The 17577-nt window shown below is 40.3% G+C and overlaps 1 protein-coding gene across 1 annotated transcript in view; it reads right to left on the bottom strand.

Annotated features, from left to right (window-relative positions):
• Positions 1–17577, bottom strand: part of ppargc1a (peroxisome proliferator-activated receptor gamma, coactivator 1 alpha) — a 474789-nt gene that overhangs the window by 63929 nt on the left and 393283 nt on the right. The window contains exons 3-4 of the mRNA XM_078400596.1: positions 2415–2609; positions 1914–2036 (exon numbers count right to left, since the gene is read on the bottom strand). Of these exons, the coding sequence (XP_078256722.1) occupies positions 1914–2036; positions 2415–2609 (318 nt within the window). The remainder of the gene's footprint in view (positions 1–1913; positions 2037–2414; positions 2610–17577) is intronic.

Genomic DNA, 17577 nt, shown 5'->3' with positions numbered 1-17577 from the left:
TCATCAGGTTAATTCCCGGGATGGCGGGACTGACGTATGATGAAAGAATGGGTCGATTGGGCTTGTATTCGCTGGAATTTAGAAGGATGGGAGGAGGTCTTATAGAAACATATAAAATCCTTAGAGGATTGGACAGGGTAGATGCAGGGAAAATCGTCCCGATGTTGGGGGAGTCCAGAAGCAGGGGTCACAGTTTAAGAATAAGGGGTAGGCCATTTAGGACTGAGATGAGGAAAAACGTTTTCACCCAGAGAGTTGTGAATCTGTGGAATTCTCTGCCACAGAAGGCAGTGGAGGCCAATTCACTGGATGTTTTCAAGGGAGAGTTAAATTTAGCACTTAGGGCTAAGGGAATCAAGGGATATGGGGAAAAAGCCGGAACGGAGTACTGATTTTGGATGATCAGCCATGATCATATTGAATGGCGGTGCTGGCTCGAAGGGCCGAATGGCCCACTTCTGCACCTATTTTCTATGTTTCTATAACTCCCCGCCATTGATTTCATCTACACTTCGCACCGCCTCAGGAAAGCAGCCAACATAATCAACAACAAAAATTTCACCCCGATCATTCTCTCCTTTTAATCTTCCATTAGGCATAACATGCAGAAGCTTATTCCCCTTTGTTATCAGACTACTGATATGATCCTCCCATAAATTAGGGGGTAGTTGCAATATTCCAACCTACTTCATTTCAGACGCTGGACTTACTCTCTGCAACTGCAATGCTACAATGCTGTAAAACTATATTCTGCTCTCTGGTATTTTTCTCTTTGCAAAACTTGTTGTACTAGTGTATGACTTTATGTACTCATGAATAGTACGACTTGATTTAATTGGACAGCATGCAAACAAAACCTTTTCACTGTACCTCGCTACTCGTGACAGTAATAAACTGATACTTATAACAATGGTCATTACCTATTACACTTATGGTATGAATGCTGCTTATCTTGCAGAACTCTTGCTGTGAGGTACTGGGCTAAATGATTGATTCTCATGAGTACAGCTCACATTTTTCTTCCAGATTCAAAAAAATCAATTTTATCAGGATATTTTGATACCACACTCAGTCAAATGTTGCCCTCATATCAGTGACCATTTCCAATCATCTCTGGAATTCAGCTGTTTGGCCCATATTGGTACCATGAGGTGTGATGAGAGTGGGCCTTCCAAAAGCAAACTGGGCATATTGTAAAGTTCCCCGGTGTGGGACGAATAAAGGAATATATTATTTTTTCTTCCTCTCTGATGAATGGTCCCAGAAATGTTTAATCATTTCCCCTTCCACAGATGCTGTCGGACCTGCAGAGTATTTCCAGCATTTTCTATTTATATTTCTGATTTGCGACATCTGCATTTTGGTTTGATTATCATTCATGAGTAAATTATTGGTGAGATTTGCCACTGTTGATTACTATTTCCAAAACCTCGCTGATGATAAAGTATGGACTGTGAGGCAGGAATTGGACACCTGCTTGTCTTTTTTGTGGACTGCTCATGCCTGGGCAGATGCAGTTTATTGCAGAAGTGGTACAGCCTTGTTTAAGGGAGCAGCTTGATTCACTGGACTCATTGTCAGCACCATAATCACAATATACTCTATGTGCTGAATATGATACAGTCAATATTCTGAAATATGATACAAGGTAATCCAATCTGGAAGTGTGTGCCAAGCACAATGGCTTCAGTCATTTATATCTGAGCTTGCTTATTCTTTATTTCATATACAATTAAAGTCAGTAATCTCCATGCATTTTATTGAAATAAAAGTCAATAATTCATCAAGATTTTCAATCATTGCTGAATAACAAGTTCATCAGTTTGCACTGCAACTACTCTCATTCTTTAAATAAATAAAATTTTCTTTTTTGACCTGGACAGAAATGTCTAATTATAGGTATTAAAATGTACCTTGACAACAGCAGGGCTTGGTCCAATCCTGTTATTATTGGTTGCGTGGATGTGAGAGCTGCCTCCATGGGATTCATTGTAAGTAAATTGGGAATTAGCTGGAGCCAGCAAGAGCTTCTTCAGCTGGAAAAATTCAATCAAATGGGTGGAAAATCGAAACGAAACATGAAATAAATGATTTTTTATCCAATCACGTCATCCAAATAAGCCAATTTTTAAGTTTATATGCTATGTTGTTGTTAATCATTTTGGAAACAGTTCATATCTAACAAATGAAAGTTGAGAGAAACAGACTTAACATGTGCATGTTTAGAAGCTATTAGTTTATGATATCCAAGTTACTAAAAATGTGTTTGTAGAATGCAGTACATCTTCAACTGTTAGATTGTTTGTAGGTATTCATTGCATTCATTGTCCTTGTGGCTACAACTAAAAAACCCAAACCTTACTTTAACTACATCATACCCACTAAGCACCAGCCAGAGCAGGAAAGATTCTTACTAGAGATGGCTCTTCAGCCTCTGGAGTCATGGGAGTGACATCAGGCGATGAGGGAGGGCTAGGATCATCGACACTGGTCACATCCCCATCTGTCAGTGCATCAAATGATGGCAGTCCATCCTCATCTATCGGGATGCTGTCCAGTGTCTCCGTTAGAGCAGCCAAAAGGTTGGCCTCATTTTCTTCATCCATCTTCTGTCAAATAAGAAAGAATCTTTCAATTGTTAATCACACGATTTACGACTCAAACATAAACCTCTGGTTTACTATAGAATCAGATTTCAACTCAAAAAAGACATAGCTAAAGTTTATATATGTATAGCTATGCAATGAAAGAATTGGAACACTCTGATTTTTATTTTACTTAAACATATATGATCAGAATTCATATTTCAACTACGGACCATTCAATTAATTTAGCAGACAAATTTGATCTAGACCTGCATGCTAATGTATTTACACACTTTAGCAGTGGCCACTAGACCATGACACCACTCTGCTGCCAAAGCAAAGTCATTGCTTCATAACTGCAGACCATTACTATACTTAACACTAACTTTTCATTTGGTTAGCTCCCTTTCAAAGCAGACTTCAGTTAGAAACTTTATCTCAACATTTTTACCAAGTGCAGCAATTAAGGGCCCAGACTTTTCAATGTAGGTTTTAGGACTCCCATGTGAAAACTTAAAGATCTACTAGAGATTAAGGTCTGTTGGTCATTTCCCAGTTGTGCTCCTTACTGGGTCCCCATGGTAGAGTCCAATGTTGGAGTTGGGTCTTGAGCTAATCTAGCCTGAACTAGAGATTCTTGATGTGATTCTCAGGCAATTGCATGGGTCTGTGCCTGTTCTCCAAACTATTTCAACACCATGTTAGATATGGTGCAGGACCCAACAACCCCTTGATTCAAGTATTGTAGCAATCCCTTGATTCAAGTATTAATTGCAAGGCCATGGGGAAGAAAAGTAACAAACTCTTTTCTCAATTGTGGACAAATTGCTAAATACTTTTCAACAAGCATTTTAAAACATTTTAGTTAATTTTATTTTTTAATTGTTAACTAGACCAAGTGGACCCGTTTGGCCTACACCTCTCCTGCATTGATCCAGCACCCTCTCCTCCCCCACTCCCCCTTCCCCCCTCACCCACTCCATTCCCCCCTCAAGCCCCCTTATCCCCCCTCCTCCCCTCCCCCCACTCACCCACTCGATCCCCCCTGAACCCCCCTTATCCCCCCTCCCCTCCCCCCACTCACGCACTCCACCCCCTCACCCCTCCCTCATCCACTCACCCACTCCATCCCTCCTCAACCCTCCAAACCTCTCCTGCATGGGTCTAGCACCCTCCCCTCCCTCACCCCCCCTTCCCCTCCTCCCCCCATTCACCCACTCACCTACTCCATCCCCCCTCAACCCCCCTTATCTCCTCCTCCTCCCCCCCACTCACCCACTCCATCCCCCCTCAACCCCCCTTATCCCCCCCTCCCCCCACTCACCCACTCCATCCCCCCATAACACCTCTCCTCCCCTCCCCCCTCACCCACTCCATCCCCCCTCAAGCCCCCATCTCCTCACCCCCACTCACCTGTCTCCATCCCCCCTCAACCCCCCTTATCCCCCCATCTCCTCACCCCCCCTCACCCACTCACCTATCTTCATGCCCCCTCAACCCCCCTTATCCCCCCATCTCCTCACCCCCTCACCTATCTCCAATCCCCCCTCAACCCCCCCTTATCCCCCCATCTCCTCACCCCCCTCACCCACTCACCTATCTCCATCCCCCCTCAACCCCCCTTATCCCCCCATCTCCTCACCCCCCCCCCTCACCCCCTCAGCTATCTCCATCCCCCCTCAACCCCCCTTATCTACCCCCTTCCCTCACAATACATGATCACAAAACATTAAAAACTACAAAGACTTTGACAGCCTTTGGGGCTTAGGCTTTGCCAGTCATCAAAGCAGAGATTCATAGGCTAGACTAGCTTGGGCTTGCCATCACTGCTGCAGTAAACAATTTGAGAGCCTGCTTGTGAGACAGTCCCTGGAGTCTGGGATTCTTTGGACCAGCAAGAAGTGCCTTGCTCAGTAAAGATTTTGTGAAGTAAACATTGAAGGTGAGAATTGGAGAAGGTGAAATCCTGGCCAAAGTGCAATATTAACTTAATATGAAGACAAACCAAACTTAGTAGGCACCTATAGATAACTAAAATCGGCAATGACTTGGTGTGTTCATGGGATCACTCCATCCTTCATTTTAAGCTGCTCCTCAGCAAAAGCAACCACCTGACGGTCCTCCTTAACATGCAAAGTCTCGGGCCTGCGGTCACCGTTAGGTGTGGTCTAATTTTGAACAATGAAGACTGTAAGATTTGAGAAGTTTTCCCTCATTTGGAAAGCAACACCAAACCAAAGAGCTGCAGTTTGGACATTTTAAACGAGAGACTGGGGCTGATAGCGGAGAAAGGCTGCGGTCAGATTAACAAAGGATGTCACAATCCGTGGGTCCTAAAATGGCCGCAGGACCTCGTGACCAGCCACAAAAAGTAAAAACCTTACAACCCAGTCTCTAGGTTTCTGCAAAGCCACGGCCAGAACAAAGGATGGGTATTGGCCATGCAGAAACCTACGAAACCAGGTCGGAGTCCAGACACTGGGGCGCTGACATCAGCATACTCACAATGCCCCAAGCCGACCTAAACAGTTCATCTCGGTGAGGGGGCACAATAGCCCATAGAAAACTACCTGGTAGGTGATGGGAAACCAGTTAACACCCATCACCTCGCAACGAAATACCAATTAACACCGTCTGGCCATCCCCGGTACCCCAGAACATAAGCGCAGATCAGAAGAAAACCTCATACATATCTTTTTGAACAAAGGGATTCCAAGATCTGGCAGGAGATAGGACGGGTCAGAAATAGTATAACTGGCCACTACTTTTGGGTGAAATAGTTAAGTCAACTGAAGTCAAGAAGAGAGTCAGAAGGAAGTCAAACGAATACAGGAGGAAGAAACGACAGGCAAGAAGAACGGATGCAAGAGAGAGGAACAGGCACGCAACTCGAGAAGAAATACTGCAAAACGAACAGCCAGTAACCCCAGTAAGAGCATGTACTCCAAATCCTACATATCCTGGACATAGTTTAGTGTAGAGGGGAGGGTGGTTGTTAATAAACGTTGGGTGTGTATTGAAATATGTGTTGGTCAATGTTGCGATGTGTCGTACGTTCCCCATCTTACAGTCGTGTATATGTCTTATAGAACTGTATGTGTTTTATGATTCATAGTTATAAGTATTCGTGTAATTCGGTATGTGTTTTATAGACATGTATTATAGAACTGTATAAGTATTCATGGACAATAGTCCCAAGTGCTGAATAAAAACCTTTTCATTTAAACCCTGGTTTTCAAATCTGGTCTGGTTGAATTTTTCTGCACTATAAGAGCTCCTGCATCTAAGTCCAGTGTCTAGAACCGTAAGGGGTGAGTGGGTCGAACCATTCACGGGGAACCAGTGTGCACGGCCTGGTCAAGCGATCAGAGCAAGGCACGGGGTCCTTAGGTCGGGCGAAAGCTCGGCGCAGAAACCCCTTACAAGACTGCATGCCTTTCCTGACTGATGTTGGAAGAGGACTAGTAGCAGAAGAAGCTACTGATGTAAGGTTTAATAAAGGTCTTCAGGAGCTGGATAAAATGAAGAAAAGGTTAAGCTCTCCTGTCAATGATTAACACCATTACGTTTCTGGATTTCCTTTCTGGATATCCTATCTGAGATCTGGATATTGACTAGGAAAATAACTGCAGATGCTAGTACAAAGTGAAGGTATCACAAAGTGCTGGAGTAACTCAGCAGGTCAGGCAGCATCTCTGGAGAGAAGGAATGGGTGACGTTTCGGGTCGAGATCCTTCTTCAGACTGATGTGAAGGGTCTCGACCCAAAACATCGCCCATTCCTTCTCTCCAGAGATGCTGCCTGACCTGCTGAGTTACTCCAGCATTTTGTGATACTCTGGCTATTGACTGGTAGTTGATCCACATCTATTTCTCACTTGAAAGTCAGAACCTCAGAGAAATGTCACCTCCCAGTTATATTTGCTCTGCTGCATTCTGCCTTGGATTTAATAACTGAAGCACTCAAAATTAAAATTCCTACTCTATCCCAGCATTTCTAGATAACATAGCAGAGATTTCCTTTACTTATCTGACAAAGTCATGGGTGAAAATTGAAATAATAATATTCTTTCACCACTTCTTTTGTTGCTGCTTGATTTGAAATGAATTAAAGTGACATAGTTGTAAAGCAAACAAGCAAGCCAGATTATTGTCCAGTGTGTGAAGTTAAAATTGCATTCACAAAATATCTATTGAATGAAGGTTTAACATACCTTCAACAATTAATTTTTTACCAGTGAACACTGTTTTAATTTCCAATAAAATGATTTCTGTTATCAAATCAGCTGTCTTTCAAGTTGTCCTTGCTTGTATAAACATTGTGCGGCTTTCTAGAATGATATTATATCTTCCATGATCTATTATATTCACGCTTTAAAACAAATTCCAACTGTATCTAATCTAAATAAACAAATACCTTGTAGTCATCTAGACTGGAAATCATAACATGATTGCAATTTTTATCACAATGCAAACTATTCATGTAGGGTGCCTAATCAAGTACTTCGGACAAAAGGGAATACGTAAGTGGAAATGCTCCACAATTTATTTGATTGATCTCAAAAACTTGCACTACTTAATAGTTCCCTGTAATTTTGTGCAAGTTCACAATATTTTTTCCACACTGTCTAACGATCGTGTCATCACTCAAAACACAATATCCTCAAGGATCTCAGCGGGACAGACAGCATCTGTGGTCGTAATGTGCGAGCAATGTTTTAGGCGCTAAATAATCACCATAAACATCATTGAATTAACTTGAGAAAATCTCTACTGGAAATTTTCCAAAAAAACTAAGATTTGTTAATTTGAAAGTTAAAGGCTGAAGTTGTGCCAGGATATACAGTTCAGGGCTGAAATGAATGGCAGTGGAAAACAGGTCTGTGCTCCCAATGCATAATTAGTTCTCACAATGGAAACTTGGCATTGTGATTGGGGCATTGAGTATTGCTGCTCTGGGCGTAGTGGCAAAATGCATTAATAAGCTAATCTCAGCTAAGATATTACTGATGCAATCAAAGATAAAATTAAGGAAACACAAAAGACTGCAGATGCTGGAAATTAAAAAGGTTTCCCTGACTGGTACAAAAGGAAATGGATATGTTTGGATATAACATGAAGGCAAGATCAAGTTTGGATGCATGTTCCTCAATGACAAATAGCCTTCTGGTGCTTACTGTCAAAACTGGCACATGTATAATGGTTTACTGGCTGAGGTATTGGAGAGTGACAGATGTTATATAGCCATTCCCAGAAAGCAATCAATGCCTTAAGCAGAGGAGAGAACTCTGGAGATTGTCTTAGTTCTTCAGCACATGATCAGACTAAAAGCCACTTTACTTTTCATCAAAGTGTTAGACTGTATTCATTAGGACAAATTAGACCACTGGAGATTATCATTCAGAAACGATGCCTAATTCAATGGTCATCAGAAACTGCTCTATTTTAAAGGGCATTCTGAAGGGTGATTCAATCATCAGAGTATGTTTTCATATACATACATTTAAGTATTTTTCACTTGTATGTGTCAAATTTTATTATATCACATTTAACGAAAAGCTTAATAATTATTTTGGTTGACTGGTTTTCAGTGTTTATTTAATGTCTACCAGCTCACATTGTGTGTAGTCTATGGACTGAAATAATTTAAAATTCCTGCAAGATTATTGCAAGTAAGATAAATTGATGAATGCTGGTGCTTGTCTTTGCAAGGATATTTAACAAAAAATGTATGTTTTCAAGGGGGACAAGGTTCACTTCCACTTTCGTCTGTTTCAATCATTGAAAATTACCCCATAAAATGTCCAATTCAAGGTGGAAATGGCAGAGATGATTTCATTTAAAAATATCAGCCTGAAAATGCCTCTGAACACAGCACAAAATGAAATCAATTATATTGAATAAAAGAAAATGACGAAATGAAGGGTTGCTGGCAAATGCCATAGTCATTTTGTTCCGCATATTTGCACCACCTGATCATTTTCTGAAGAAGATTGTGCAGATGACAGCCAAATATGTGAAACATCACTATTTGGAAATTAGAACTTCAGCAAAACTCAACCTATTAGGTTGAATCGTGCTGGCTGTAGCCAATGATTCTGAATAGAATCAGGCAATCGACCATCCAAATGAAATAAGTGGTACCTTTAACCTTTCAGTCCACTTTGCCACTGAGTTCCTTACAGACTCCAGCTGCAATTCTGCTGAGACTCCTCAGTGTTACGCTGTGGACTTACCACTCAGATCTTGAGCCAGGTATGAAATGGCCCAAGATCTATGACCTTCTGAATTTTAATGGGTACTGTAGAACAGTTAATTTGTGGATAAAGGAAAGATTCATCATGTTTAAAAATATATATTTTGCTTTTGCTTAAGGGTTTGAATTATTTTAAGTGATTTAAATCGATTTTATATGCATTTTCTAAAAAAATATTTATCTACATCTGTTTTAATAGTTTTTCCATTTCAAGGATGTTTAAAAAACTATTCAAATCAATGACAGCTTGATTAGAAGCCAGGAATCCATCCCCCACTTTGCTAGCTGTCAGGGTTATTCTAGGACAAGGTGTTCACACTGTACTGCCTGAGTCTGCCACTTGTACTATTCAAAACATTTGCCATTGCAACTCAAGGGTATAGAGATCGGCCAACAAAACCTACTCTCTGCACATGACATCAGTAAGTGCAAGGTTTATAGGAGAGAGTAATGGGCAGTGAACTCTGTCCAGCAGGATTTCTCCTTTAATTTTAAAGGGATCACTCCTACTCAGGGATGGTTCTATTGCACCAGGTACTCTTTGGTCACTCATCCCATTGATCATTCTTCTTATGAGAGCACAAACAGTGCATATTGCATACTAGACATTTGAATAGCCTGATCATATCCTCTCCTATCTTTGAAGCTGCACCACACTTTCTGCCGCAAGATTGCACTCAGTGCAGCAACTAACGTTGTTTTGATTCTCTTACTAAGCCCAATAGTGTGGAGGCCTATTGTGAGATCACATTAACCATCTAGATTGAGGATTTGTCAAGAAGCAACAGGAATTTATTTAGTATTTACACTACACACTATATTCACCAACGAGGACCTTGGAGAAACTTTAACCCAATTTTCACAAATATTTGTTTAAAGAAGGGAAACATGATTTCTTCCTCATTTCCCAAAATATATTAATCCTCAAATGTTTCAATCATTTTAAATAGCAGTTCATATTCCTGATAAAGATATTTTCAGTAATCTTTGTTGCATTCTTTAGAATGACGTGGTAATGCCAGCATTTATTTTCTATCCTTAATGGTGGTAGTGAGCCAGTTACAGAAATACTGCAGATCATGTGGTGAGGGTTATCCCACAGCTCAGATGGATACAAATTTCCAGTATTTAGTCCTAACAACGATAAACAAGCAGTAATAGCAGTAAGGCAAGATGGTACATAGTTTTAAGAGGAATATGCATCAGTTGCATATATCTTCCAAGGTGGTAGATGTCAAAAGCATGGAAAATATCATTGAAGGAATCATGCTGCATTAATGCAGAATGCTATTGATGCAACAATGCACTGCTGGAGGGAGGCGACAGTTACGGTCCCATTCAAGTAGGCTCCTTTTCTAGGTTTAGTTTAGTTTAGAGATACAGTACGGAAACAGGCCCATCACCCCACTGAACCCACGCCAACCAGTGATCCTCGCACATTATTCTACACACACTAGGGACGATTTACAATTTTACCAAGCCAATTAACCTACAACCTGTATGTCTGTGGAGTGTGAGAGGAAACCGGAGCTCCTGGGGGAAACCCATGCAGGTCACAGGGAGAACGTACAAACTCCATACAGACAACACCCGTAGTCAGGATCGAACCTGGGTCTCTGGCGTTAAACCTAATATAAAAACAGAAAGTACTGGAAATACTCAGCAGGTCAGACATCATCTCTGGGAAGAGAAGATTAGGCTTCGGGTTGAAGACGCTTCATCAGAATAACTCTGTTTACAGCTTATCTCCATGGTCAATCTGTTTTCAATTATCAGAGACAATGTCTGCTTCCAAGTTCTGATAAAGATTTTTAACCTGAAATGTTAACTCTATTTCGTTTCTCATAGATGCAGCCTGACCTGCTGAGTATTTCCATTACTTTCTGTTTCATTGTAAATCAAAATATCATAATTTAATGATATATCAGATAACGGGAAGAATTAACAAGCTTTATAATTCTGTATTGTAATAAAGCATCGGTGAAGCACAATTTAACACATTATATAGATCCATATAAGTTAGTACACCAATAATTCAAAAAGAAACTAGGGAAAGTTGTAGAATGTATGTTTAGCACTGTTGATTCAATTAAAATAGAACAAGAAAGGCAGTGAGTGGAAATGAGGAATAACATATAAAGGAAGAAGTACCTATAATGTTTCTATGTTCGGTACAAGAGTATGATATATACATTGGAAAATCCTTTTTATTATGGGAGCTACTTGCACATCTTTTGCAATATGTGCTTTGTAAAGAATTAAGTGTTGCTAAGGCCAAAGTATTTGAAACAAAAGGTGAAATCAATATTCTTGAATGGTTTCAAGGAAATGCAAGTTCCATTTAAGATCGGAGAAAGTAAGACAAACCAAAAGGGTGATTGATGAAGAAGACTAAAGGGCAGATCTATCACATGTCTGTGCTACTAGTTAGTTTTGTGAGTGACACAAAGAAACCACTTCTTGGAATAATTGAAAGAAACTAAATTTTCACTGACTTGAAGAAAGCCATGATAAAAATTAGTTGTCGTTGTATGGGGGGGGGGACAGAGTTGAGAGCATGGAAGGCATCAATATGAAGCAATTAAATCAGCAAAATAAGTTGGCTTTAAATTTCCCACCTTGTTGAATTGTTATTTTCCCTTTTAATGTGCCTTTATCAAAGTCATCATACCCATTGAATATCACATTAGACAAAATTTATTTAGTTTTTTTAATATCCTACAGCAAATATAAGACTCCTAAAAACGTGCAATTGCAAATGTTTTCCTGTTTGTGATGTTAATACTGAATCTGATTGATTACTTTGTACCTTTCCCCTGTAAATAATGTTGTGCAAATACAATGTTCCAACAAAGTGTCATTCCTCTTCTCTAGTGACGTATGCCTATGAATCTGAAACAAACAGGGTCAAAATAGGTAGTTAATTAATCGTAACTTTATCTGTTTGACCTTTAGTCATGCAGTGGTGAAAAATGCAAACTGTGATCAGTCCCACTTCTTGCTTTATCCTTTGCAAGTGCCTAGTTAGGGCTTCAAAATTGAATAGCTTTGAAGCCTCAACTAGGATGAGATTATTTCTTCTTCTTAAATTAAACTGCACATCACAGAGATGAATCTTCGGTCAAAACAAATGATTTGAGATGGTAAAGGAGAAACAGGTCCTTGTAATAAATCCGGAGCTGCGCAACATCCCAAATGTTAGAGAATTTCGAAAAATTGCAAAAATTGGTCCCTTACCAAACTACGATCTTTTCATCAGAGGCCCCCCTAAGTGATCTAGTCATTGTTACCTATCGATCATTAGCTAACCAGATATTCTGATAACTTGTATCGACCAGAAAACTTGTGCGTCCAGTCACTTAGATCTATGTTATAATAGCCATCTTAGAGAGATGCAAATACTTATCAAACTAATGACCCAGCAGAAGCAATGGTAGTTTAGGACAAGTAGTAGGATAGGACTGAAATGGCATATATCATACACTTTTAGAATTTACCAGAATGGAATATTAGGCTCACATAATCTACCCACAAATATAACAATACATTTGCTGAACTTACCGTCACCTTAACCAGAAAGGTGATTTTTTTTTAAATGGTACAGAACAAGACAGAAGGATAGCAAGAGATTATCATCAGGGCAGCACAGTGGTGCTCACAACACCAGAGACTCATGGTCGATCCTGATCACAGGTGCTGTCTGTTTTACGTTGTCCTTGTGACCACGTGGGTTTCCTTCCACATTCCAAAGTCATGCAGGTTTATAGGCTAATTGGCTCTGGTGTACAGGACGAGATAGCGTAGTACCTAGTGTACGGGTGTTAGCATTGACTCAGTGAGCCAGGGGGCCTGTTTCCATGCTGTATCTCTAAATCAAGAATTCTTGAGATGATACAAAGAATAACATCTATTTGGTTTGCTTATTTAGCAGATCTAGCCAGATAAAAATCATCAAAGTGACACGTAACTTTGGTGCTCTGTTCATTAATATTGCCTGACCTGCTGAGAGTTTCTTGCATTTTCTGGTTTATTTCCAATTTCCAGCATCTACAGTATTTTGCTTTTGGATTATTGCCAGTGACTGGGAAATTCCTATATATGGGCATTTAGTCCAAACATTTTCTTGCCATCACAGATGTATATGAACTAACAAATTCTGAAGAAGGATCTCGACCCAAAAAGTCACCCATTCCTTCTCTCCAGAGATGCTGCCTGACCCGCTGAGTTACTCCAGCATTTTGTGGTACCCTGAACTAACAAACCATTTGTCAGTGCTTGCATCTATACAGATCATGAATGCAGGATGGTCTCTTCAGATTAACACTACACACTGCATATGGTGACAATGGTGTGTACAGTAATCTGCCCCGATCTATCAATGAATTTGAAATACTACTTCAAGGTGATAGCTCTTTGCTCCAGCATGATTCTGATATGTGTACTTTTTTTCTGGCTGCAACAAGCACAAATGCCAGAGCCAGTTGAAGAGGATAATCTTGATCTTAAAGAAACCATCATCATGTTTGCCTTCACTTTTAAATCAGCGTGGTGCAATTGCCTTAATAAAAAAAGTATTGAGATAAGTACCAGCTAAGCTCTCTGATGTGCTTCTTTTATCTTCCAATATTTCTGGGCTCTGCTTGAACCACTTTAAAAACACTATCATTATTGAAAATTTACCCTCAATAAAAATTGCACTCTCTCTTCAAGATCCACCTTCATCCTCAATAATTCGATGTCTGTTCTTTTGAAATGGTCACAGTTTATGTAACAGCACATGGTGATGCCAACGTATGGGGAATCAGGTTTGAACAGCAGAATGATGATTAATATAATTTCACAAGGCCAGCAATTACTTGGATTGGAGGAAGGAGAGCCTGATGGAAGATGCTGCACTGCATTTACAAGATAAAACCATAAGACGGTGGAGAAGCTGTGGGCCATCTGCCCCACGTGCCTATTCCATCATTCATAGTGATCATGGCTGATCTTTTAGCTCACTACTGCTTTAGTGCACTGACCCCAATTCCCTTGATTCCCGTAATATCCCAAACTATTTATCTATGCCTTGTATATTCTCAGTGTCTGAATCAGTAAGACCCTGTTTGGTAATGAATTATAAAAATTCATGTCTTCTGAGTGAAGAAATTGCTTCTCATCTCTGTCCTGAATAGCTGCCTTCTTATTTTCATCATTTGCTCCTAAGCACCTCCGACAAGGGAAATATCATCCGAACATCTATGTTGTCAGTCTGTTAAAAAAATTCATCCTATTAAATTCAAGAGAGCATTGCAAACACCTTTTCCCTGTCACCCAACCCCAGCTGCCTAATTCCTGTTCAAGAAAAAATCGTCCAAGTCAGGAACCAATCTGGTGAACTTTCATTACATTCCTCTTATCATCTATATACCAAAACTCTCGTTTGTTTGTTTGTTTGCTTGTTCCTGAACTACAGCCAAAACGGTACACAATAGCACAACAATTTTAGGCCCACCTTACTCACCGTGGTCCCTTTGGTGCTAATGGAAGAAGTATCATTGAAATCCGTATTATATTTTTAAAGTTATTCACATTTTAAAGTTTAAATCTATCTCCGAGGGAGGGAGGGAGGGAGGGGGGAAGGAGGGAAGGAGTGGGTGGGGGGGGGGGGGGGTTGTGGAGGGAGGTGGGGAGGGAGGGGGCAACTCAGTTTGTTCCATAAATGTTTGGGTAACCTTGCTGTGCGTAAATTAGCCGTCCTACTTCCTATGTTATTACAGATCAGAAAGTATTTCATAGACTGTGCAATGCTTTCAAACATGTTGTGAAAATGGCTCTATAAATATGGGGACTTATTTCTTCTTTAAATTAAAAATGGAGCTTGGTGCTTCAAAGATGAATCATCAAATTGGACCTCAGCAGTGCATAAAGAGGATTCATTCATAAAATATTGTTGCAAGCACAGCATTATTCCATCAGGATTAATAGTTTGGGCAGATACAATAAACTTTTCAGTCCTTGTCAGCATCAATCATCTTTTATCCTTTTCAAGTGCTTGTTATTTCTTAAACACAATTAAGTTCTTTTACAGAAAAAAATAATTCTATACACCAACAAAAAGTTAAATGGTTAAAATAAATTCCTTTGGAGAGATTCGTTCAGGCTGAGGATCCACTCTCAGGGCTTACCGTCACTGAAACCTATGAATTACTGAAAATTGATTCAATTTGTATCAGTAACAAAAGGTCACTGTGTTCAATTTAAACTTGATTCATTTATAAATTGTAAGTAAAAGTGATCCTATCTGGATCAGTCGCTTTAGCTCTGATTTCGAACACCAAAGTGCTGATTATCAAATAACTTATCTGTTATCTTAAAGCTTTGTTCTAAACCAGGTTTAACTTTAACTATAAAGGACAACCAAAGGCTGAAGCAAAAATAAAACGTTTGCTTCTATTTACTGAGTTGTTACACGATATTATACATTCCTCGTTAAAAAAAACAGACAATTAATTATTTGTTAAAAAAATAATAATTGCAGAGGAATGCTCTGTTGACCCATTATTTAAAAATCTATTTATTCTCCTGGGTAGTATCCCACTGCAAAATAAACATGCAAAAGCAATACCATTGGAAGCATCAAATCTGCACGCTAATGGAATTGACTCACGAGATAATGCACTGTTAACGGGCATGTCTTTTAAATGTTGCTTTTGTACTTGCCTCATCCATTTCTCTGGCAGCTTATTTTCCATATATGTACTCCCTGTTGTTAACAGTAAACTAAACAGTTTGATTTTGTGTTTGGATATGTAAAGACACTATAGGTTTTCTCAATACCATCTAAGGATAGCGGAGTCAGGGGGTATGGGGAGAGGGCAGGAACGGGGTACTGATTGTGAATGATCAGCCATGATCACATTGAATGATGGTGCTGGCTCGAAGGCCCGAATGGCCTACTCCTGCACCTATTGTCTATTGTCTATTATCTAATACATCTTAGAAATCTTGATCATAACATCAATAAGAACTTGCATTTTGGTAGCACCCTTAATTCTGAACAACATTTAAGAGGCATTTAAGATTTTTCTGGATTGACACAGGGATAAGCGGGGAATGAAGGGATGTGCATCATGTGCAGACAGTGCAGATTCATTCAACTTGGCATCATGTTTGGCATAGACTTTGTGGACTGAAAGGCCTGTTCCTGTGCTATGTTCAATGTTCTAAGTGAATTCAAATGGATTAACCAGATAAAAAAAAGGGATGTTGAGTGAGTAGAGCCATTGGGCCAACTGACCTTAGTCATACAGCAAGACTTTACATGAGATCCAACAGAAGGGATAGAAATGGGAGTGGTGTGGGTGGTGGGGATTAGTTTAGGATTTACAGAAAATTGTGTGGCAATAATTGCAGGCACTGTTGTCAGACACATCTAAAAGGAAATGGAAGAATTCATGAGACCAGAGTGGAAGTACAAAGTCCTCATGTTCTTGAAACTAGCAAGAGGTAAAATTATCCTTGTATCCTTATAGTGGAGCAGGGGGTTAGAGATAGTAGAGTGAAGTGGTGCCATTGTGGGCTTATGAGGAGAGGAGGATGGGTTAGCAGAATTTTTATTATGGGATAAGGTACAAACAGCAACATTTCAGGAAAACCAAAGGTTTTAGTGAGTGAAGACTAGGAAACCACTTGGAACTGGGACTGGGAAACTAGTCCTAGTGTTTATTCTTGATGCCGTATTTTGTCAAATACTGCCAAGGACAGGCTCCCCCACACAAGCATTTAATTCAGCGTCTTTGCTCACTTATGAACATGGATCATTATGAGTTGAGTGGTCCAGTTTGAATCTAACATCCATGTTCATGAACCATCCATCACTCTGTTGATCATTGAAAGTACATTGATGGTAATTGGTTGAGAAAGAATGTCCTGCTTTTTATTGACAGGATATTCCTGGTCAGATTTCCTCTTTGTCAGGTGGATTACATTATTGTACCCTTTAAAGTGTTGCCTGGAACAAACCTTCAGCAGCAGAGCAAGGATATAAAACTGCCCCCAAGTTCATTTTAAATAATAACTATTCCAAATGTTTTTGGTACCCATAACCTGTTCCTACTTCCGGTGCACATTCATTCATGATATCAAGTGGAGTGAACTGAATTGACTGAAAATTGGCTTAGCATGCAAAAGAAAGAGCTAAATGATTACACAACCAAAAGATCAAGTGGAAGCTATGTACCCCCGCCACATTTATTCGTGATTGAAAGCAGATAATTAAACAGCTAAAGGGAAGGGAGGCTGCGAGAATATTTTCATCTTCTTTGATGGTGGGACTTCGCCTGTGCGCACTAAAAACGAGCCATATAAATCATAGCCACATGCAGTCAATAGTAGACAATAGACAATAGACAATAGGTGCAGGAGTAGGCCATTCAGCCCTTCGAGCCAGCACCGCCATTCAATGCGATCATGGCTGATCACTCTCAATCAGTACCCCGTTCCTGCCTTCTCCCCATACCCCCTCACTCCGCTATCCTTAAGAGCTCTATCCAGCTCTCTCTTGAAAGCATCCAACGAACTGGCCTCCACTGCCCTCTGAGGCAGAGAATAAATGAACTGAATAAATGATCCATCTCTTTTTTCGCCTGAAATCCCCACCAACACTGCTGGCCCATCCGGGGCTGCCGGTTCCACCTTGGCGGCCCAGGGCAGCACTGCCCCCCGTCCCCCACGTCCTGTACCTGCGGCAGAGCTT

The sequence above is a fragment of the Rhinoraja longicauda genome, chromosome 1, assembly GCF_053455715.1.
Source record: "Rhinoraja longicauda isolate Sanriku21f chromosome 1, sRhiLon1.1, whole genome shotgun sequence".
NCBI lineage: Eukaryota > Metazoa > Chordata > Chondrichthyes > Rajiformes > Arhynchobatidae > Rhinoraja > Rhinoraja longicauda.
Note: the sequence above shows the minus strand (reverse complement) of the source record. Positions and strands in the feature narration are given on the sequence as shown.